Source organism: Ictalurus punctatus, chromosome 1 (genome assembly GCF_001660625.3).
Source record: "Ictalurus punctatus breed USDA103 chromosome 1, Coco_2.0, whole genome shotgun sequence".
NCBI classification, from domain to species: domain Eukaryota; kingdom Metazoa; phylum Chordata; class Actinopteri; order Siluriformes; family Ictaluridae; genus Ictalurus; species Ictalurus punctatus.
Genome location: NC_030416.2, coordinates 19,241,577 through 19,263,515, shown reverse-complemented (window position 1 = coordinate 19,263,515; position 21,939 = coordinate 19,241,577). Strand labels below are relative to the sequence as shown.

Here is a 21,939-nt window from a genome sequence, read left to right as displayed (position 1 = left end):
ATGGAAAGAAATGGAGGAAAGTGGGAGCCAATAGTTTTTAATTGACTTTTTTCAAAGACTAGGGCAGATTAGTGAACATTATTATATCTATAATTAAAAAAAAAAAAAAAATTCTTTTCAGAGAAACTCACATCCAATCTTTATTTCCAATGTGGTCTGTCGGTGTAATAGATTGATGTTATTGATTTTTTAAATTTGGCACAAATTAGAGTGCAGAGCCTCTTCTTAGACTGTGCTGAACGTTATGTTACTGATGAGAGAGAGTTGTACAGCCATTCCAGAAGACACATCATGCATCACCAACAATCAGAGGTGCCTCTTTAAAGTAATCACACTTCCACAGTGTTTCAAAACATCTCTAATGCTTTCACATTTTTCCAAATGATCATAGACATTAAAATACTCTCTTCCCCCGAGTCATCTCACCAGTATTTCCTCTGCACCTGACTTTCTTACACTTAATCAATCACAGCTTCTTCTGTCCTTTTAGGTCATTTCTCTACAGAAGGAATTGTTGAAAATATTAATATTTAATATCATATGCTTATTCAGCATTAAGTACCATGCGCTTATTCAATTTAAATATCATGTGCAATATTCAGTCCTCCCTTTTGACATGGGCACGGTTATATCGTAGTTAATGATATTAAGTGACCTCAAACATAACAGGATTTAATGCTTTTAAAGGACATGAAGTCATGGTAAACCCAAAGCTGGCATGGCAACCTCTCTTTTCATGAGAGCTTTTACAGGAAGGACATTCGTGTCATATTCAGGCTTGTTATTTCCCCCTGCAGGCTGTGGTGGAGATCTCACTGGGCCAGCTGGCTCCTTCAACAGCCCTGGCTATCCTAATAAATATCCAGACAACCGGGAGTGTGTGTGGTACATCCAGACCAGCCCTGGCAGCAGTATCACCATCACTATTCATGAGTTTGATATTGAGTACCATCCTGACTGTGACTATGACATGCTCGAGGTAAAGCATACTTATATTCATCCCTGCCTTTCTGCTATTGTGCAACCTTCTTCATAAGAGCTCCATTGCCATGCTGCTAATAAAATCAAATTGATATTATAAAAAGACTAGTGTTCATCATGAACACACATTTAGCACAAATACAAGCTCATGTTGCTCAGTTAACGAATGTCACATCGAGGTCCATTTGTAAGCCCACAAGTAAATCATCACCTATTGAACAATAAAACACACGACAGTATATTGTTTTGCAGAGACACAGTCTCCTCAGCTTGCATCTCTAAATTTGTACTGATATGACTCTACCTAATACAAAACACAATTACTATTTATCACGCATTACAAAATACACTTAGTAATGCATAATAACAGATATGAATATGAATGGATATCAATTTGTTATAGAATTCAACACTTCATAGTGTTGCATAGCAGTGATCAGATCACACTCTGTGTGTGTGTGTGTGTGTGTGTGTGTGTGTGTGTGTGTGTGTGTGTGTGTGCAGCCTATTGGCACACAGCAGAGTCAGTGGGCACTGTTAGGGGTGTGTGTGTGTGTGAGTATCTCAGACCTTTGGAATGCTGACCTCCACAGTAGCAGTGAATGGAGTTAGCAGGGTGGAAGAAAAGTGGAAATCAACAATTAGAGCACAGGCTTTGTTTCCATCTCTCTCCCAAGCACACACTCATATATGCACAAATGCACACCAGCCTGCTAATTTTAGTGGGGCAGTGTAATTTCTTGCTAGCTCTGCTAACTCTTTTCCTAATATTGTGGCCCTGTAGCCTTTTGTTCATAAACAAAGATTTTAGCATAAGGTGCTTTTTTTTTTCTTTTTTTTTTTTTTTCGTCTCATCCGTCTGCAACTCAGTTTCATTACTGCAATATATACAAAAGCAATGTTTCTTCACATACAGGGCTGTATTCAGAATTGGAAACTTGACTTGCGTCAAAAGGTTACATCATTATTTATACTGGGAAAGCTAGTCATATTTAGAATAGTCCTAGTTGTAATGAACACATTAATTACTACAAATATGGTTTCATTTAATAATATGGCTCCCACCCATTATGAAACAGCACTCGATCAAGCACATGCTATTATTTTGTATATTAATTAACAAATCCTGCACTGACAGTTTTTTGTGTGCATAAATTAATGAAGCCACCAGTTATTATATTGAAGCAGTGAAATCATATTGTGTGTGCAGAAATCAGGCTGTTTTAATAGATGCTTTTAATTGGCTATTTTGAACTGTAAAATTAATAAAATAATGCCAAGGTTTCAGAAAAACACGGCCAGCACACCAAGTGTTCATCCCTTGTGCCATATCATGGCAGTTGAGATGGAAGCAATTGTAGTTAAGAGCTTTTATTGAAGAGAATATCATCCAAAGTGCAAGGCAATATCAACAATGAGGACATGCAGAGGTCAAACAATCAGGCAAAGAGACTAGAGCAAGTAAGGCAGATAATCAGAGTCAAGGTGAAAACAGAATAGGAACCAGAATCACAACACAGTAGAATGGTTTGGTAACGACAGAGACTAGATCAGCTGAGCGTGTTCTTCGCAAAGTTCTAGTAAAGAGTAGTGTGATTGGGGACAGGTGTGTGTGATTTAATCTTCAGGGGAAGGTGAACATATCCATGTGTAGTTTGGGAGTTGTAGTTGTCGTCGTTGGCCATGCTTGTAGTTTGCGGTGCATTCTGGGAAATGGAGTCGCTAGTTTGCTGTGACATGACAGCTTGTTCATTAATGAACAATAATGGAATTCATAGTGTTTTGAATGTACAGTCCAAAATATTATTTCTGCGCAATTTCAGTATTAAATCCTCACTACGTGTGCGTAACTCAACTCTAAAAGTGGCCCCCTAAGGGTTTACAGTGCCTTAATACTGCATCAGATGACACTGTACCAATTTATACAGTAAGGAGCATGTGTTTACCTGGACATTTTTCATGGCAGGTTTACGGTGGTCCTGACATGAGCTCCCCTAGACTGGCGCAGCTTTGCACCACTCGACCCCCCAACAATCCCCTGCACGTGTCCAGCACAGGCAATGCCGTCACTGTGCGTTTCAAAAGTGATGCAGTTGGCAGTGGGAGGGGCTTCAATGCTAGCTGGCAGGAGACTTCAGGAGGTAGGCAGTAAGCTTTACTCTCATACTCCATATATGGTGACAATGTGATTCCAACTTTTAATTTGGAATTGAATTTTTTTCTGTTAATGCACAACTTCATTATTATTATTCTGATATGTTTAGGCTGTGGCGGAGCTGTCACAGCTCCTAGAGGAGAGATCCATTCTCCTCAGTTTCCAAACAACTACCCCAACAATGCTGATTGCTCCTGGGTCATCACTGTGGACCCTGGACATCGGATTCTCTTCAACTTTACTGACATGGACATTGAGGGTCACACTACATGTGACTGGGATTATGTGGCTGTGAGTGACTTATGTTTGGTGCCTTCGTACAGGCTTTGGCAGGCTTTTGTGTGGCCAATTGACTTTGTAGTTTATCAGTTATTTATCACTACAGAACTTCATAATTAAAGGAGGCTGCCTTTAATTTCACACATTCTACAAATTAAAGAGCCATTAAGAAGTGATTTATTGATGCACCAGCTATAGACTATTCGTAGACCATTGTATGGTCATGTTTAACAATTAGGCCAATGATCAACAGTTCAATTTAAAATTTTCATGCCCTACATCTTGACTGTTCCCTAAATACAGAGCATTATGCACAGCTATTTAAAATGAGAGACTCAGTCTGTTATTCCTCCTTACATTTTAGATACATGATGGACCAGGAGAGCATTCTCCTCTGCTTGTAAAAGTATGTGGGTTTTCCACACCTGATCCCGTCATCTCCACGCAGAATGTCATCTATGTTCGCTTTAGATCAGATGTCAGCAACAACCACAAGGGCTTCAGAGCCAAGTTCTCAGAGGGTTAGTCACATGACAGTTCCTCGGTTCTCCAGCATTTCACTTTAGGTTACTTTGCAGCCATATGGGATTATATCATTTGTCTACAGAAAGCTTGTGGTGCAACATTATTTTTTTTTTCTTTACAGCATGTGGGTCCACCATCATGGCTGATGATGTGGGTGGCGATATTGCTTCCCCTAATTACCCTTCCTCATATCCCAACAATCAGCAGTGCAGCTGGATCATTGTGGCACAAGAGCCATGTGCGTGAGAAACATCTTACCTTTTTTTAAAATCTATGTTCTCCTTCTATAATATTTCCATTTATGCTTTTATCTCATCCATATCTAGTTAATCATATAACACTCTCCTTCACTGACTTTGAGCTGGAGATGGTGAACACAAACTGCTCCCATGATGCTGTAGAGATCTTAGACGGCAACAATAATGAGGCCCCAGTACTTGGTAAAAAAAAAAAAAAAAGCCAACTTGCACAAATATGTACTAAATATTAAACATTAGATCCTCAAATATAATAGTGAATTATAATTTAAAGTAGGACAGTATAGGAAACTCTTTTGTGCTTTTTTAGGTCGCTATTGTGGAACTGACTTACCCCATCCAGTCACCTCATTCAGCAATGCACTAGTGGTGAACTTTGTCTCTGATTCATCTGTGACCAAGAAAGGTTTCAGGGCAACGTACATGGCCTCAACCTCAGGTCAGAATGCAATGTCATCATCAGTCATTCATGCATTGCAATTTGTAAACAGATATCTGTCTGTGAAGTAACCATTCACTAACTTCTTCTCTCTTACCTCAGGTTGTGGTGGTAACCTGCACATGGAGTCGGGGGCCTTCAACAGTCCCAACTATCCAGGCGCCTACCCGCCCAACATTGAGTGTGTATGGACTATCATTAGTTCCCCTGGTAACCGTCTTCAGCTCTCTTTCATGTAAGCATCTTCTTGCTATTACATGCACCATACTTGTAATTAAAGCATGCTGAATGAGAATGGTGAGGGATATGCTTTTTTTATGTATATTTTGTTTCTCTCTATGTAATGTAGTCTGTTTGAGCTGCAGCAGAGTCAAGGCTGCAATAATGACTACCTGGAAATTCGTGAGGGGAACTCTACTGGGACTCTTGTTGGTCGTTTCTGTGGAAACACCCTTCCTTCTAATTACACCTCACTCATCGGTCATGTGCTGTGGATAAAGTTTGTCTCAGACTCTTCTGTCAGTGGAGCTGGGTTCAGGGCCACATTCACTCACTGTAATTTTATTCCCCTGCACATAATCAATCTAATACTAGAGGTCTTTTTTTTTTTTTTTTTTTTTGGACCTTGTAAAAGCAGCAATTACATTAATAAATAGCGCTCATAGTACCTCATTCTTCTGTTATCCATTTTTTTCAGTGTATGGAAATGATGTCACGGGTAGCTCTGGCCAGATTGCTTCACCTTTGTATCCACGTACTTATCCCAACAATGCAGACTACCGATGGACCATCACCGTCAGTGGAGACTCCTACATTGAGATCCGTTTTCTGGATATTGATATAGAGGATCTATTTAACTGCTTCTATGACCAACTCAAGGTTTGCATTGCTACTGAAATTTTGCATTTGTTTACCTTTTAATGGAACTGTGAAATTAATGCTTATTCATAGTCACTTTTCACAAATGGGAAAGTACAAATTTGTATGTTTTTCAAAGGATTAAATGGACAAAGACTGGTCATAAATGTTTTTAAGGGGTGGTGAATGTAATGAGACTTGAGGATTTTTCCTCAAGAGAAAATAAAAAGTTAAATGAGAATCAAACCAATCATACCATACTCTTATTTTGACCTGTACCTATACCAGTTTGAAATGCTCCAATATCCATTGGTTAATAATCATATACTATCTGTTTATCTATTCAAAGATGATATACTACTGCGTAGGTATGTGCGAATTAATTTTCTCTTCTTCTCATCAGATATTCGATGGACCTAATGTCCATGCATATCCCCTGGGAGTTTTCTGTGGTCTGTTTCGGCCTCAACCTGTGAGAAGCTCTGGTAGCACCATGACTCTGGAGTTCAAATCGGACTTTGTGATTGGAGGAAGAGGCTTTCTTGTGGAGTGGACAGCTGTTCAGAGCTCTGGACCTTTGCCCACTATAGCACCAGGTGTGATGAAGAACAAAAGAGAAAATATACCTGCTCCTTAACATTTTTACAAGTCATACGCATATGAGAGGAAAATGACCATTTTTCCAGTGGTAAACATGCTATGTTAAAATTGTATTTTAGGTGCTTGTGGGGGGGTTCTGAAACCTGAAGACACGCCAAGGTTCCTGTTCTCTCCTGGCTGGCCTAATCAATATGAGCCTAACCTGGAATGTACATGGGTAATCCGGTCACCAGACTCCACTGTGGAACTCAATATGCTGTTTATGGACATTGAGGATCAAGCCATGTGTTTGTATGACAGTTTAGTCATTAGGGATGGTGAGGCTCTAATTCCATGACTAATTCACACCTTTTTTTTTATTTGTCATGGAATTAAAATGATAGATAAACAGGCTAAAATGAACTTTTGATGTTTTGTAACCCAGGTGATACAAACTTGTCACCAGAGCTGGCAAAACTTTGTGGCCGTGAGCTGCCTGGTTCTCTTCATTCCACTGGTGACGCCATGTTCCTGCGTTTCACATCTGATTCCAGCATTAACGGCCGTGGCTTCAATGCCTCCTATTCTAAAGGCAAGCTCTAAAACCATGGTGGAACATTCTTTTCATTGACTGTGTTTCAACGGTAATTAAAAACACATGCTCTGCCTGTTGATTTGTAGTTGTACCATTTATGATGTGTGTTTTTTAGGATGTGGAGGCCTGCTCCATACAGACAGAGGAGTTCTTAGCTCCCCTCACTATCCTCAGAACTACAAACCTAGCCTCAACTGTAATTGGCATGTGATGGTGACTCCTGGCTATAGAGTATCTGTTACTTTCTTGAGTCCTTTCCAGGTGCAAGGATTTGGCACAGCATGCAGCTCTGGAGACTATCTAGAGGTAAGATTTGGATAAATAGAGACCTTATTTGGATAAATATAGCCATACACTCTTAGAAAGGGAAAGGGATCAACAGTGATTTGCATGGTTAACAGTTCTAACTTTATAAAGAGGTTCTACTTTGAACTTCTACAACCTTTCTGAAAGGCAGACCCTCTATTCCAAATCTCTATATAAAAACTTTAAGGATTCTTCCAGGCTGCCAAACCCAGTGACTTTGCTGCTGCTGGATGGTTCATTTTGTGTCTTATCCCAAAGGTCTATGCTTACTTGAAGATAGACGTGCGTCTTTTTTATGATGTCAATCATGTAATGTTTTCTAGTTGAAGAATGGGCCAGATGGTAATGCACCCTCTTTAGGTGGTCGTCTGTGTGGATCCAGCCCCCCTGCGCTTACACAGACCACTGACAACCATCTTCATGTGCACTTTGTCTCGGACACCTCAAATGAGGGCATTGGCTTTAAACTGTTATTTGAAGCACATAGTACAGGTACTGCAAAGCTTATTTAATTACTTAATTATCTGGTTATTGCATGCAGAGTAATGTTCTTGGTATTATTTACTTACTTCTTGTGTAACCCAACATATCATTATTAAATGAGATTGATAATGACTGGGTTTATTCAGCTTGTGGAGGAACCATTCAGTTAAGTGATGGAGATCCACCGGGTTACATTACATCACCCAATTATCCATCAAATTACCCTCAGAATATTGACTGTGTCTGGATTATCATGGTTCCTAATGGGGAGTCTGTGAAATTGGATTTTGAGGATTTCTACATTGAGCCAAATACTGGGTATAGGACGCATTTCTCATTGATCATTATTCATAGCTATTACCCATTATCATACTCTTGGTACATCGTACTGTACACTCCTAATCTTTTCACTCTCTTCTCTCTTAGATGTTCCTATGACTATTTAGAAGTGCGTGATGGTGTCAGTTCAAATGCTGACCTTATTGCCAAGCTCTGTGGCAATACAAAACCATCTACCCAACATTCCACAGCCTCTGCTATGTATCTCCGCTTTCGCACAGATGGCAGTATCACACACAAGGGCTTTAAGGCCAAGTACTCTATAGGTAACAAGAGTTTGCATCTATTGGTATGTGGACATGTTCAGATTTCTATCTTTGTGACTCCATTCAGTTGAAATTCGTATTTTACTTCCACCAAACAGCTACATGTGGTGGCACATACATTGGCCAGAGTGGTACCATTAAAAGTCCTGGATACCCAGATTCAAATTACCCAGACAATTCTAACTGTGAATGGTACTTGGAAGGCCCCACTGGACACTACTTGACCCTCAGCTTCATGGCATTCAACCTGCAGAGCTCTGTTGGCTGTACCAGTGATTATGTAGAAATACGCGAGTACAATGCTTCTGGTGAGTTAAACAACATAAATAATAACATGCACAAGAATATACATTACATGTACTATAATATAGTAAAATATTAATACTCTTCTTCAGGCCACCTGCTAGGAAAGCATTGTGGAAACAGTCTGCCTGGACCCGTGGACACAGGAGACAGCTTTGCTTATGTGAAGTTTGTCAGTGATGGCAGTGGAAGTGGAACAGGATTTAGCCTTTCATTTGAAGCCAGTGTAGAGGGTAGGTGAACTTTTATGAACCAGAACAAGCATCATACATTTAGGAAACATTAGCTTCCGGCTTAATGTCATCATGGTTGATGCTTTATCTCTTATAGAATGTGGTGGGGATCTGAACGCACCCTCTGGGACCATCTCGTCACCAAACTACCCCAACTTGTACCCTCATAACCGGTTATGTCGCTGGAAGATCACGGTGCCTCAGGGTCGTAGAGTCACCCTCACTTTTAATGACCTACGGCTGGAGGACCACAACAGCTGTACATTTGACTATGTAGAGGTGAGGGCATTACATTTTAGCTATTGTAGGAAAAAAATATTTCAGGGTATGATTATAAAGTCAGTTATCAACTTGTTAATTCTGCTTGATATAAAAAAAAAATCCTTGGTGTTGAAATTCTAGTGCCATTAATCTTTTTGTTGATCTGACCTTTTTTTTTTTTTAAGGTTATCAATGGCTTTTTGTCCAATTCCCCTCGGTTGCAGCGATTCTGTGGTTCTGTACCTGCAGGCACACAGGTGAAGTCCTCTGGCAACACCATGACTGTTGTTTTTGTCACAGATTCCTCCGTGTCTAATGGTGGGTTTACTGCTGACTACTCCTCTAATGAGGCAGCAGGTGAGCAAACTCATAGTCTGTCTGTATTTTCATTCACTTACACATACATTCAAACGTTGATATGCTACATATAGTAAACCTTATGTGATGTTTTTTGTGGTTGGTCTCTGTTTACTTTTATAGTGTGTGGAGGAATCCTCAGTACCCCAGGGAACTTTACCTCCCCTGACTATGGTGTTGGTAACTACAGCAACAATCTGAACTGTGAGTGGCTGATCCAAAATCCTGAACATGTGAACTCATCCATTGTGGTGATCTTAGATGACCTGCATCTTGAGCACCATCAGACCTGTGAATGGGATTACCTTGAGTTCAGACTTGGTGAGTGACGTTGCATAATAAAATATGTGTGTGTGTGTGTGTTTGTTTGTTTGTTTGCTTATAAATAATTGAATAAACTTTTCAGGTGATGTGAACAGTGAACTTCTGGCCAGATTTTGTGGTCAGACCCTTCCCACAGTCCCCATTGTGGTGTCCACGTCTGAACTTTGGGTTCATTTTCTGTCCGATGAAGCGGTAGTTGACTTGGGATTCAAAGCTACATATTATTTCTCAGGTAAGAGTCTGCAGATGGTGACACAAATCGCCATCTTTGTGTCTTTGAAAGTATTGCTTTGAAAGTATTTGTTTCAGGATTTGAACTGACCTGTCCTATCATTTAGATTGTGGAGGCTTGCAGAGTGGTGTGGAAGGGATCATTTACAGCCCAGGTTATCCAGATAACTACCCAAGCCCGAGTCGCTGTGCCTGGCTCTTGGAAGCTCCAGAAGGCCATACCATCACTGTAAATTTATATTGACACATGAACCTTGATTCTTACACACTACTGTTTTACATTCCTTTAAATGTGTACTAATTGTATATTCTTTGACCAGCTGACATTTACATACTTCCAAGTGGAAGAACACACCCAGTGTTCTTGGGACTCAGTAACAGTCTTCAATGGAGGTTCGCCAGGTGCTCCTATAATTGGACAATACTGTGGTCATACATCACCTGGGACAATCCAGTCAGGTTCGAATAAGCTATCAGTGGTGTTCCTGGCTGACCACACTGTGTCCAAAGGAGGCTTTGTGGCTACTTGGTCAGTGGATTCCTCAGGTATGAAGTCACCAACAAATGTGCTCACAGTTGATTACTATCTGGCTGCAGATCTTTCTGACACTTGATTTTTTTAATTTTTTTTTTCAGGATGTGGTGGGGTCATACATGCTGACTTGGGTAGCTTCAAGTCCCCCAATTACCCCCAAAACTTCCCATCTAATTCTGAATGTTCATGGACCATCATTGCTCATGAGGGTAATCATTTGGAAATGGGCTTTGCAAGTGAGTTCCAGATACCTGACTCTAGCGGACATTGCCAGAGCAGTTACATCAAGGTGGCCATTTGAAAGATATTTCTGCAAGCATTACACTTGTATGAAAGAATGCTAATAACTTACCATGAGTATTTGGGTTTCATTTATTTGTCTTCTTTCTGCTTGTTTCTCAGGTGTGGGCTGGTGACAAACAGCAGAATGATGCTCTGTTGGCAACAGGCTGTGGCTCCATAGCTCCTCCTCCCATCATTGCTCCTTTCAACATCATAACTGCCCGTTTCCAATCTACTGAAACACCTGGCAAAGGCTTCTCAGCCTCCTTCTTTACCCGTGTGTATCCTGAGCCTTTATCTTAGGGTCTGTTGAGCATACTGTAATTTTCCCCTTTTGCATCGAATGTATTTATGCCTTACATGTTGCTGGTCTGTTGTCTTTCAGGATGTGGAGCAAACTTCTCTGCCCCTGCAGGTCGTGTTGTATCCCCTAACTATCCAGATCACTACCCTTACAACTCCAACTGTGACTACCGTATAGATGCTGGAGACCAGACAGTCATTGTAGTGACTTTTAGAACATTCCAGTTAGAGGGTAGGCCATCCATAAAGATCAGTGCAGTCTGCAAAACACTGTTTTTATGAATGAGTAAAATGTAATGAATGCATTTCTGATATGATTAGGCTAATCATGTAATAATGGTTAGGCTTGTTTTTAAATACATTTGGGAAGACAAACCCTTAAAATGTTACTTATTTGTGGCGAATGCTTTAGCTCACTCAACATGTTCCTTTGATGGAGTAAAGATCTACAAGGGCTCTTCAGAGAGTGGAAATCTTCTTGCCACGTTGTGTGGCAACACCATCCCAGGCCCATTCTCCACTTTCGGTCCCATGCTCATCAACTTCTACTCTGATTCCATTATCAATGACAATGGCTTCCTGGCTGAATATATGGCCATTCGTGAGTATTATATAACAAAATATATTTTTCATTGTTGTCAGTCGTACAGTATAATCCAATGTTATTTATTTGACACATGCACTAAATCTAATACCATGACTATTAATAATAATATCCTTTAAAGTAAAGCTAACTACTGCAACATAATCATTTACGCAGTTGTAAGGTTTGAAGGGTACACACTGTGGGCACTTGTGAATTTAGGTACTGGTATGCCTGTAGCTTGGCAGTAACCCTGGCTATGGGTTTTGGTTGTTTACCCCTGTTTCCTGTTGGCAGGAATGTCACAGCCTTCCACTGAGTACAAAAAATGTGGAATGATTGGATTGAAAGGACTCAACACTTTTCAAACAAAAAGGGAGATTTAAGAGAGCACCCAAACACACACACACACACACACACACACACATGTACAGTCACTCACATTCACTAGATGATTGTATAGTTTATTTGAACAATTTGTGCTCTCTAAACTCTCTTTTAGTCAGACATTTGGTCTTCTGCACACTTTCATTATAAGCTCTTTGCTGGAGGAAACAAGCTTATGTCGAATGGTATACTATAAGATGGGGCATGATGTAGGATACTAGGCCCAGATCTTGCATAGCAGCCCCAACATGCTCTATCTTATAAGTACTTTATGAGTTTATAAGTGCTGTCCTGTGTGTTGTTCTTGACCATATAGACGTCTTTAAATATGTACCTTTATCATTTAAATGGACAGTAATGTTACTGTTGTGTTTACAGCATGTGGAGGTGTTTTCAATGGGACTACTGGAACAATTGGCAGTCCTGCTGCCTCCGTCATCCACTACCACCACAACATGAACTGTACCTACCACATCTCTTTACAAGACAATCGCATTGTTGAACTCAAGTAAGCCTATGTTATATACTTAATTACATGGACTTTGTTTACACACTTAATGAAAGACAGGAGTCATATAGTGATTGCTATATTAATATTAACCCTGAAACACTGGATCAGCCATATGCAGCTGTTGGGAAAGGACACTCACTGTGCTTCATCAGGACAGCCTACAATCTTTGAACCACACAAAACGTCTATCTCATCTATTTATATTTATATGACATGTAATGCTCTGTACTACTTTTACATTACTGATCCAGCTCTTCTCTAAAGCAATGAAACTCAGAAGTGTCTTATCAAATTATTTGAACACTCAGAATCTACCATTTCACTTGCATCCTCCATCTTCTGTTCACCCAGTGAGGCACCCTGGTGTGCAGTGAGAAATATATACTGTGACTCTCCATTTGTTTCCCTTGCAGGTGCTAGACCTTTTGTCTAGCCAACTGAATTGAGACATTGTTTTGTCATGTCTCAGAGAAGAAATATTTCCGTCCCAGTTTCCTTTACATATTCAAAATTTACATTTTAGGTACCATCTGAGATAATGTTTTGCATCCAAAGGGAACTTTCTGGGTAATTATATAGTGCTATTTTTAATACAAATTGTATTATGCTACTCCACTTGCTAGATTCAACAGTTTCCACCTGGAAGCCTCCTCTACCTGTGCCTTTGACTACGTGGCCGTTTATGATGGACCAAACACCCTGGCCCCACTCCTTGGACGGTTTTGCGGCAGTGTGCTTCCCCCAACCCTCAAGTCTTTGACCAATCAGATGTTTCTTGTATTCAAAACAGATGCATCAGTTGCTGCTGAAGGTTGGAGGGCAACCTACAGAGAAACTTTGGGTACAGTGTTTGTTTTGCTACTCCGGCCACTATCTTAATATCAGTTACATAAGTGTATTCCCTATTTCCTATATTCCCTATAAGTAGCTGTTCTACTACATAGACCTTAACTGCTCTGTAGAGGAGGCACACAGGAATATTTGCTGAGTGAGTCATCCAGAGGCATTAGAAAGTGGTTTGTGGATGGAGGGGCCAAACTGGGGTGTTCACATGGCAAACAACTGCTGCTTCAAAACAGCTTTTGTTCTTATGTGCCAGTATTTTTAGAATAATCAGATCACATTGGACAAAACCTTAGAGCCTCAAGAGCTTGCCTGGATGGATCAATTTTACTTTCTCTTAGTGAACAATAGAAAACAAGCTGCCCTCACACTTTTATCCTCTGTCCTCCAGGGCCAGGCACGTTCAGCATAACTCGGTGGTTACAAGCAAGTGTATTCATGCCAATCCATTTGGTCTTTGTCTCAATACATGAAAAACAAGGTTCCACTCTCAGCTTCTGTTATCAAAGGGCAGAAACAGAAGGATAGTGTTTTATTATGTGTCTCTTTGAAATTTGTACAAACAGATGAAATGTTTCTTCAGTTGCCTATATGAAATTTAATTTCTGTTTGATTTTAATGCATTTATTTGAATCCCATTACATTCACACCCATTAGCTGTTTTTAGTGTGAAAAACAACAAGCCAGCTTAGTAAATCCTCCAGCAAGCTTTATCTGTATGTCTTCCTGCTTGCCATGTTTGTATCCTAGATAAGAATCCTTCATTCCCACACTGTGATTCCTTTACATGGCTCGGGACTTTTCCTTTACCCCTTAGGGATAGCTGATTTTAGCATTGAGATGAATGAGTGACATTTAGGACAATATACACGTATAGTACTATAAGAGTACTTTCATAATCATAAATTTAAATCACACTGATTATGGTCAGGTTACTCAGTTTATGGTTACATGATTACCCCGTTTTTTATTAAGTGTGTTGCGTAATCCTCTTAAAGCATTGCAAAAAAAATAATAAAAAAAACAACAAAAAAAAGTGACATTCTGGAATTCACATAAGTGAACACTTACCGCCACCTGCTGTGTATTTGTACAATGTTGGCAAACTAGGAAAGGCACTTGAATATTCTCTCTGCCTTGCTCACTCAGGAACTCAGCAGGGTTGTGGAGGCTACCTTACCTCCTCCTCTGGGATGTTTGGTTCTCCTGACATTGACATGAATGGAAAGTATGAGCCATACTTGAGCTGTCTCTGGACCATTGGTGTTGAAACCAATAAAGCTATCAACCTCTCTTTCACCACTTTTGAGCTGGAGGGTGGCTCTTCATGTCCATATGATTATGTTAAGGTACAGACAAAAACAATAATTTAAGAATTCTAATACATATAAATCTGTTTGGTCTTTAAAATGACCTTTTATCTACATTTTAATGATATATGAAGAAACGTTTTGGTATATCGTCAGTGTCCTTCTTTAAACATCTCTGGTTGTTCTACCTCTGTAGATCTATGATGGTGACAGTGTTAATTACCCACTGGTTGGAACATTCTGTGGAACCGTAATCCCTACTGCCTTCGTGTCAGCCAGTAATTTTCTGACTGTGCACTTTGTCACTGATGGCTCAGTGGCTTTCAGAGGCTTTAACGCCACCTACAGTGCAGTTGACAGTAAGACAGGCTCCTTTTCCTTAGGATTTTTCCTGTAATTAATATAAATTCAATAATTATTAAGTAATAAATTAATTATTGATTAAATAATATTGTGTTAATATTATAGCTACATGAATAGTTTGTTTTTACACTATTTTGCATGGCTTTTCTGCACATTAAAGTGACCAGCAAGGATCGAATCATCTAATGTCTAAAATATGGCATACTGAATTAGCTTAAAGATTTTTTTTTTTTGCATCTGCACAGGAATATGTGGAGGAATATATAATGCAACAACCACAGCTCAGACCATCACTTCTCCATTCTACCCCAACGCATATCCTTCTTTCACCTTCTGCCGCTGGGTTCTTGATGCTCCACCACAGGAGGCAGTGAAAATTATAGTCCAACAGTTCCATCTGCAGCCCAGCCAAAGCTGCTCTAGCAACTTCCTGGAGATGAAAGACTGGCCTGTGGTAGGTCAACATATTGAGTTAACATACCAGCCATAATTTCGCTTCTGTATTACAACAGTGGGGTTTTTCCTTTTCCTCTAAGACCCATTATGCATATTTGGTCTTTTTTAGGGAGACTATGGGCAGGCACATAAGTTCTGTGGTTCAGACTCCCACATCCCAGACTTCTACAGCTATGACAGGACCATGCACCTCACCTTCCAATCTGATACCTTTTTCACTGGCAATGGCTTTAGTCTGACCTACCAAGTGGCTGGTGGGTCAGAATTGGTTTCTTTTCCACATTTACAGATCATGTAATACTTATTAACACGTATTTGTTTTTTAATAGCTAAATGATTGTCTTTGTGTATATTTGTCTTTGGAATTAACAAGGATGTAGCAGAGTATATGAGCAGTCTTATGGTTACCTCAAGAGCCCTGGCTGGCCTGCAGTGTATCCTCATGATATGGACTGCACCATTGTCCTTCGCTCACCTCAGAACAGCTCCATCTCACTGTTCTTTGATAGTTTTGATGTGGAGTCTCACTCCTCCTGCAACTTTGACTATCTAGAGGTGAGAACAGGATGATAAGTGATGAACCGCATCACCAAGCCCTTGATTTGAATCAGTTACAGCTCTTGTGTGAAGTTAATCATGTGGCATTAGGATGTAAAATTCTTGAAAGCAATTTAATATTATATAGTCAATCCACTTCACATCTGATTCCAGTCTGGATATTATATTGATCCCATTCACCTGATTACTAATTATATTAAACCAGTTCTCTCACTCACTGTCTTTGTGAGGTTTTGCCACTTTCCTGTGTGTTCTATCACTTTTTAATTTTTTTGCAGTTTCTGACTTCCACTGTTGTTTGTTTCCTAGTTTAATTGTCCTGCACTGTTCAATTGATCCCTGCCAGACTACTGTTTATCTGCTAATTTTAATCTGATAACAAATATACTTGCACATCTAACTGCTATTGTTGTACTATAACTATACTGTTATAGTTCAGATGTGCAGTCATGTTCCCTGTTTGTGTTTCAGGTGAGGAACGGCAGCACAGCTACAGCTCCTCTACTGGGCAAACACTGTGGGAACACACTGCCCAATCCTATCTTCCCCAAGTCCAATGAACTCTTCCTGCACTTCCATAGTGATTTCTCAGCTACTCGAAATGGCTTTGAGATCACCTGGACTTCCTCCCCACAAGGTGAGCACATGCTGATAAACTGATCATGTTTAATAATGATATATACAGGATGTCAATTCAGTTCTATTAAATTTTATTTGTATTGTGCTTTTAACAATGGCCAAGACATAGACACAAAGTAGCATTACAGATTTAGTATAAACAATGTATAGGATTAATTTGTTGAAGATGAAATGTAAAAAAAATATCACTGGTTCAGGGACATCGTCCCTACTCAGACATGAATGAGGTCTGATTGGATGGTGGCTGGAGAGAGCTAGCAGGCAATCACGGTAGTAAGGAAAGTGAGAGATGAAACAACAAACCTAACACCAAGAGTGACCAATATTATGTTACAATAAGACAAAAAAGGAACAGACTGTATCCTACAGTATTAATAGCTTGTTACTACAACCCCAGTTCCAAAAAAGTTGGCACATTGTGTCAAATGTAAATAAAATCAGAATGCAATGATAAACCCATATGTTATTCACAATATAACATAGAAAACATATCAAATGTTTAAACTGAGAAAATGTGCCATTTTAAGAAAAATTATTCCATCCCATATTTATTTCTGAGAGACTCTGCCTCTCTTAAGATACTCTTATTATACCCAATCATGTTACTAACCTCTTGCCAATTAACCTAATTAGTTGCAAAAGTTCCTCCAGCCGTTTCCTTTTAGTACAATTACTTTTTCCTGTCTTTTGTTGCCCCTGTCCCAACTTTTTTGAGACATGTTTCAGCCATCAAATTCAAAATGACCTAATTTTTTTTTCTTAAAATGGTAGATTTCCTCAGTTTAAACATTTGATTTGTTTACTATATTCTATTATAAATAACATATGAGTTTATGAGATTTGCAAATTATTGCATTCTGTTTTTATTTACATTTTTTCACAGCGTCCCAACTTTTTTGGAATTGGGGTTGTATTTTTTTTTTATGCATGCTGTTTAGTGCAGAGTATGCAGATTGGAACAGTCTTGAATTGTCATTGATTGTGTATTGACTTGGCACTCGCAGCCGTGAGATAAATTTGCATGATGCAGCACAACCGACATTATAAAATGTTCTTCCACAAGTAGCTTACAATAGCATTTTTCTAACAGTTTTAACTTCCTGTATTTTCCTCCTCAGGTTGTGGTGGTGGGTTGTATGGAGACCACGGCTCCTTTACCAGTCCAGATTACCCTGCTACCTATCCAAATGGCACTCACTGTGAGTGGGGTATTAGGGCACCCAGTGGAAGAGTTGTGATGGTTACATTCAACCAGATTAGCATTGATGACCCTGGAGACTGCCAGAACAACTATCTGAAACTTTATGATGGTCCAGATGCCAGCTCACCACCTGTTGGGCCATACTGTGGAACGGTATGGGACAGTTTGTTTTGTAGAGAGTATAATATCCCTTAGTACGTATCTTCTAGACTTACATAACACTATGGTGTCGTGTACCACATTGTTAAAATGTTCTCCTTTTTGCCCCCCTTTGTGTGTAGGAGACAAATATAGCCCCATTCAGAGCCAGCTCCCACCAAGTCTTCATTGTGTTCCATGCCCAGTCTGTTGTGTTGCCTTCTGGATTCAGGCTCACATGGAGTAGCTGAAGAGAAGCTGGAAAAATTTACATATGCATATAAATACACATACATATACTTAGATACATGTTTACAAACAGATTTTCAATGATATAAACCACAGTTGAGTGCAATAAGCGCTGTCTAATGTAATTAATAATTGTTTAATCATCTTGTGATATTTGTACATGTTTTAAAATGAGGAATATACAGTATATAAAATGTATACATATATATTTTTTTGGATAAATAAAGCCATTTTTTGCCGGACATTTGCAGTGACCGTGTCGAGTTTGCATAAACCATAGAATTTGGTGAACTGATGCTCTATGGCCTCTTAATATCAGCTGAAATTCAGAATCAATAATGTGAAATCTACAATATATACACAATTAAGAAAATCCCACTATCTTAAAACATGAAAATATACATACAGACACCCATATAGAATGTGCCAACATGCAAATTATTTAATTGTTCCGTTAGCACAACTATCTTCAAAATACTTCTAAAACAGCTCAAATTAAAAAAAAAAAAAAAAGACTTGAAATGTTGTGAATGAGATTTGTGAACATCTTCAAGAAGTAGCATTTCTCATTCATTCATCTTCAGTATTCTTCAGTTGTGATGGAGCCTATCCTTGTTGAACATTGGGTGTAAGATGGAAGACCCCCTGGAGGGGATGCCAGTGATTCACGTAGCACCATGAATACACACATTCACACAATCTTGGAACTGGGAAGAAACTTATAAACTGTAATCTGTTTTTGAGGTGTACAGAGAGGTTTTAGATTAACTGCCCATGGCAAATATTTATGATTTGTGGGAATCGAAACTGTGAAATTATATCATCTCAAGAGACAATGAACACAAGCAGATTAAGAACATAGTCAGTTTTTTAGTCAACTTTGTGAGCTCATGGGAAATTCTCAGCTGTATGTATTTATTTGACGTTCAACAAAATGACCTTGGCAATAGGAGAAAACAGTCTTTCCAGCACAAATGCATGGAGCAGCATCTATGTCTTTTTGTATGATTAATTGTTAATAATATTAGAAACTAGATTTTTTTTTTTTTTAAATGAGCACGGGTGATATATCTATGACGTGAACAATATTCTAAGCATGTATGACATTCTATGTATGTTCTGTGTAATACAGTACAGTGTTTGCAATTACTCTGAATTTCAGGACTCTCTCTCTTATTAAAGAAAAGTTCACCCATGCTGTAGGTTTCTGTGGCCACTTTACCCCCCTCCCACTAAATATAATCAGGCCTAAAAATAGAGGCCACTGTTTTTCTGTGCCTGTTGTAATGATCAACTCAACAAGCAAAACACAGGGACATTGGATCAGTGTAAGGGCAGTTTAAATCTGGTGATCACTCACTCACACACACACAGAGTAGAGGACAAGTGTACTGGGTTACCTCTGCCCCATGAGTCAAGGAAAGGAGAGAGGAGGCTCAGCTCACCGTGGCCTGCATTTGTGCCAAAGTCAGGACACAGGCCAAAGAATGTGTCTGCCATGCAAGGTAAGCCTTAACTTACAGATGGTGGTGGTAAACAATGCCTGCAGACAAACACCTGCTTACGGCTGGCCTTAGGGAAAATACAATCCTATGGGATTTAATCATCAGGCTTTTACACAGAGAAAGCAATTATGGTATTATAAGATCAATATGTATAAACTTGTTAAAAGTAAATAGTATATAATAATGCTTTTTTTTTTTTTTTTTTTGCTGGAATAGATGTTCAATTTAGATTCCATATCCTTTCTCATCAATCCAGCATTTAGAAAATATTATTGCTTTTTGAAATCCCCAAGGTCTTCTATGTGGTCTTCTAATATCTGAAACAATATCTAGATATCAAATTCACAAGAAACATGACCAACTATTTAATGTTCTTCCTGTTAAGACTTTTTTTTTTCTGTGTGCATCTCATACTCTGTGACACTCCTCTACTGAAATTAAAATTAAATAAAAAATAATAAAATTCTGTGGAATTTATGCAGGCCAGATTTCCTTTCCAAATTGTATATAATACCATATTTACTTATGTAAATAAGCGTTATCCCCCTCCCTCCTGTTACTGCTAATGAAAAATTACATCTGATCTCTCATTTAATCTTATGTTGTAGTTGTTTATGTTTTTTGCAGTCCTGAAGGTTAATAGTGCAGTTAAAAATCCTACCCAGTGTAATTCACCTAACTCAACTCATCAAACAACTATGTTTGACAAGACCGTGTGAGTGCAGCGTTACTAATGACTGTATATATGAGTCACTGATTGTTATACAGAAATCGAAGGTCGTGAGTTCAAATTCCAGCAATGCCAAGCGGTCCCTGCTGGGCCCTTGAGCAAGGCCCTTGATCCTCAACTGCCCAGTTGTATAAATGAGATGAATGCAAGTCCCCTGGATAATGGCGTCTGCCAAATGCCATAAATATATATTATTGTCGGAACCGTGCTGTCACAAAAAATGAATCAACACCCTGAAATAGCTTGATGTTGATATGTCTTTTTTTGCGTCCTACAACCCGCTTCTCCGTCTATGAAGTGTTCATATCACGCTCTAACGGAGGAAAGAAACGCTTCGAGTCTTTCCGGCCTTTATTAAGAGATGACTTCCGGTCGAAGTGTCCATCCTCCAGCCGGTACACGCACCTTTAAGTGTATGCTCTAAAGATCTGCTTTCCCAGCGGAGCATTTTTCGGTTACACCTTCCTTTCATGTTTTAGACGAGAAAACACACAGCTCCGCACTGGCTTGCGTTTTGATTGGATGGGATCGCTGACCATCGCGTTCTTCCCAGTGACGACATAGCTTTTGCTTACGCTGATTGGACAAGGGGCTGGAACGCTCCCAGAGAATCCTCTTCGTGTCTGAATGCAGGAAGTGCCCTTTTATGGAATGTGAAGCATTTCATTTTTTCGTTTCAACTTCCGGTTGGGTGGGAAGCAGCTGCTGGAAGCAGTGAATAACAGTGCCCGAGGACATATTTAAAATATTGTATTTGTTTTTGTACAGTTTTGCTTTAACCAGCAAGGTAAAAATGGGCAGTTGTATCTATTTTATAATGATAAATGTTAGCCGCTTTAGCCGATGTAGATGTAAGAACGCGCTAACGTTCATAGCAACAGTTTCACACAGTTTGCACTTACGTTGTTCACTTTTGTTCCTTTGCAGAAAATGTCAAAGTCTTTGAAGAAGATAGTGGAGGAGACTAGGGATAAAAATCTTAGCGAGGTGGACATGTGTGACAGGGGGATATCCAACATGCTGGACATTTCCGGCTTATGTGAGTATCTTTAATCAAATCTTCCATGTCAGAGTACAAGTTCTTGTTGGCATTTTTCACTCGATGATGCACACGGCTACTTTGCTAGACTAAATCTGCTAACTATGACACATAAATATAACTTTTCATGTATTTTTGATGAATTGTCACTGACTCAGAATCAGATGTTACCAGGTTCTTGTTGTTGTGCCCCCCAACTACGTAATATGGATAACATGTACTGTAAAGCACACTTTATATAGCCTTCACAGTTATCTATTCTCATCTGTTATGCAGAAGACCAACTGGCAGTAATGTTAAAAAGTATATGCTCTTTAATGTATCTCACCAACTTTTCTTATTTTGTCTTATTGAAGTCACATTGTCCAACATAACTCAACTGGTCTTGAGCCACAACAAGCTGACGAGTAAGTAGACGTCCTTTCATTTCCCTGTCCTTTCAACCTGCTGTTGCATGAAACAGTCTGCTGTAATAACCTGTAATAGCGAGGACTTCATTTCTGAGACTCCTTTAAAATCATGCCCGAGTTTGTGGA

General features: G+C 39.3%; 2 protein-coding genes across 3 annotated transcripts in view; both read left to right on the top strand.

Annotated features, from left to right (window-relative positions):
- cubn (cubilin (intrinsic factor-cobalamin receptor)) overlaps positions 1–18,371 on the top strand; it is a 32,143-nt gene extending 13,772 nt beyond the window's left edge. The window contains exons 28-66 of the mRNA XM_017474769.3: positions 798–979; positions 2,948–3,122; positions 3,246–3,427; positions 3,780–3,936; positions 4,062–4,178; positions 4,267–4,380; positions 4,508–4,636; positions 4,739–4,871; positions 4,986–5,191; positions 5,334–5,515; positions 5,898–6,090; positions 6,214–6,411; positions 6,519–6,665; positions 6,784–6,974; positions 7,298–7,466; positions 7,604–7,775; positions 7,884–8,062; positions 8,161–8,370; positions 8,458–8,598; positions 8,696–8,877; positions 9,045–9,216; positions 9,340–9,537; positions 9,623–9,772; positions 9,879–10,000; positions 10,092–10,317; positions 10,408–10,595; positions 10,709–10,865; positions 10,974–11,123; positions 11,304–11,492; positions 12,240–12,369; positions 12,996–13,213; positions 14,365–14,564; positions 14,722–14,884; positions 15,134–15,342; positions 15,454–15,598; positions 15,718–15,899; positions 16,374–16,539; positions 17,660–17,895; positions 18,024–18,371. Of these exons, the coding sequence (XP_017330258.1) occupies positions 798–979; positions 2,948–3,122; positions 3,246–3,427; positions 3,780–3,936; positions 4,062–4,178; positions 4,267–4,380; positions 4,508–4,636; positions 4,739–4,871; positions 4,986–5,191; positions 5,334–5,515; positions 5,898–6,090; positions 6,214–6,411; positions 6,519–6,665; positions 6,784–6,974; positions 7,298–7,466; positions 7,604–7,775; positions 7,884–8,062; positions 8,161–8,370; positions 8,458–8,598; positions 8,696–8,877; positions 9,045–9,216; positions 9,340–9,537; positions 9,623–9,772; positions 9,879–10,000; positions 10,092–10,317; positions 10,408–10,595; positions 10,709–10,865; positions 10,974–11,123; positions 11,304–11,492; positions 12,240–12,369; positions 12,996–13,213; positions 14,365–14,564; positions 14,722–14,884; positions 15,134–15,342; positions 15,454–15,598; positions 15,718–15,899; positions 16,374–16,539; positions 17,660–17,895; positions 18,024–18,131 (6,668 nt within the window). The 3' untranslated portion in view covers positions 18,132–18,371. The remainder of the gene's footprint in view (positions 1–797; positions 980–2,947; positions 3,123–3,245; positions 3,428–3,779; positions 3,937–4,061; positions 4,179–4,266; positions 4,381–4,507; positions 4,637–4,738; positions 4,872–4,985; positions 5,192–5,333; positions 5,516–5,897; positions 6,091–6,213; positions 6,412–6,518; positions 6,666–6,783; positions 6,975–7,297; positions 7,467–7,603; positions 7,776–7,883; positions 8,063–8,160; positions 8,371–8,457; positions 8,599–8,695; positions 8,878–9,044; positions 9,217–9,339; positions 9,538–9,622; positions 9,773–9,878; positions 10,001–10,091; positions 10,318–10,407; positions 10,596–10,708; positions 10,866–10,973; positions 11,124–11,303; positions 11,493–12,239; positions 12,370–12,995; positions 13,214–14,364; positions 14,565–14,721; positions 14,885–15,133; positions 15,343–15,453; positions 15,599–15,717; positions 15,900–16,373; positions 16,540–17,659; positions 17,896–18,023) is intronic.
- Positions 18,372–19,478: 1,107 nt separating this feature from the next.
- The window catches only part of rsu1 (Ras suppressor protein 1), a 33,160-nt gene continuing 30,699 nt past the window's right edge, over positions 19,479–21,939 (top strand). The window contains exons 1-3 of one of the 2 annotated variants that reach the window (XM_017474780.3): positions 19,479–19,634; positions 21,292–21,403; positions 21,760–21,810. In XM_017474780.3, the coding sequence (XP_017330269.1) occupies positions 19,539–19,634; positions 21,292–21,403; positions 21,760–21,810 (259 nt within the window). In that variant the 5' untranslated portion in view covers positions 19,479–19,538. Of the gene's footprint in view, positions 19,635–21,001; positions 21,152–21,291; positions 21,404–21,759; positions 21,811–21,939 lie in introns of those variants that run through there. The other variant, XM_017474790.2, reaches the window with a different exon arrangement.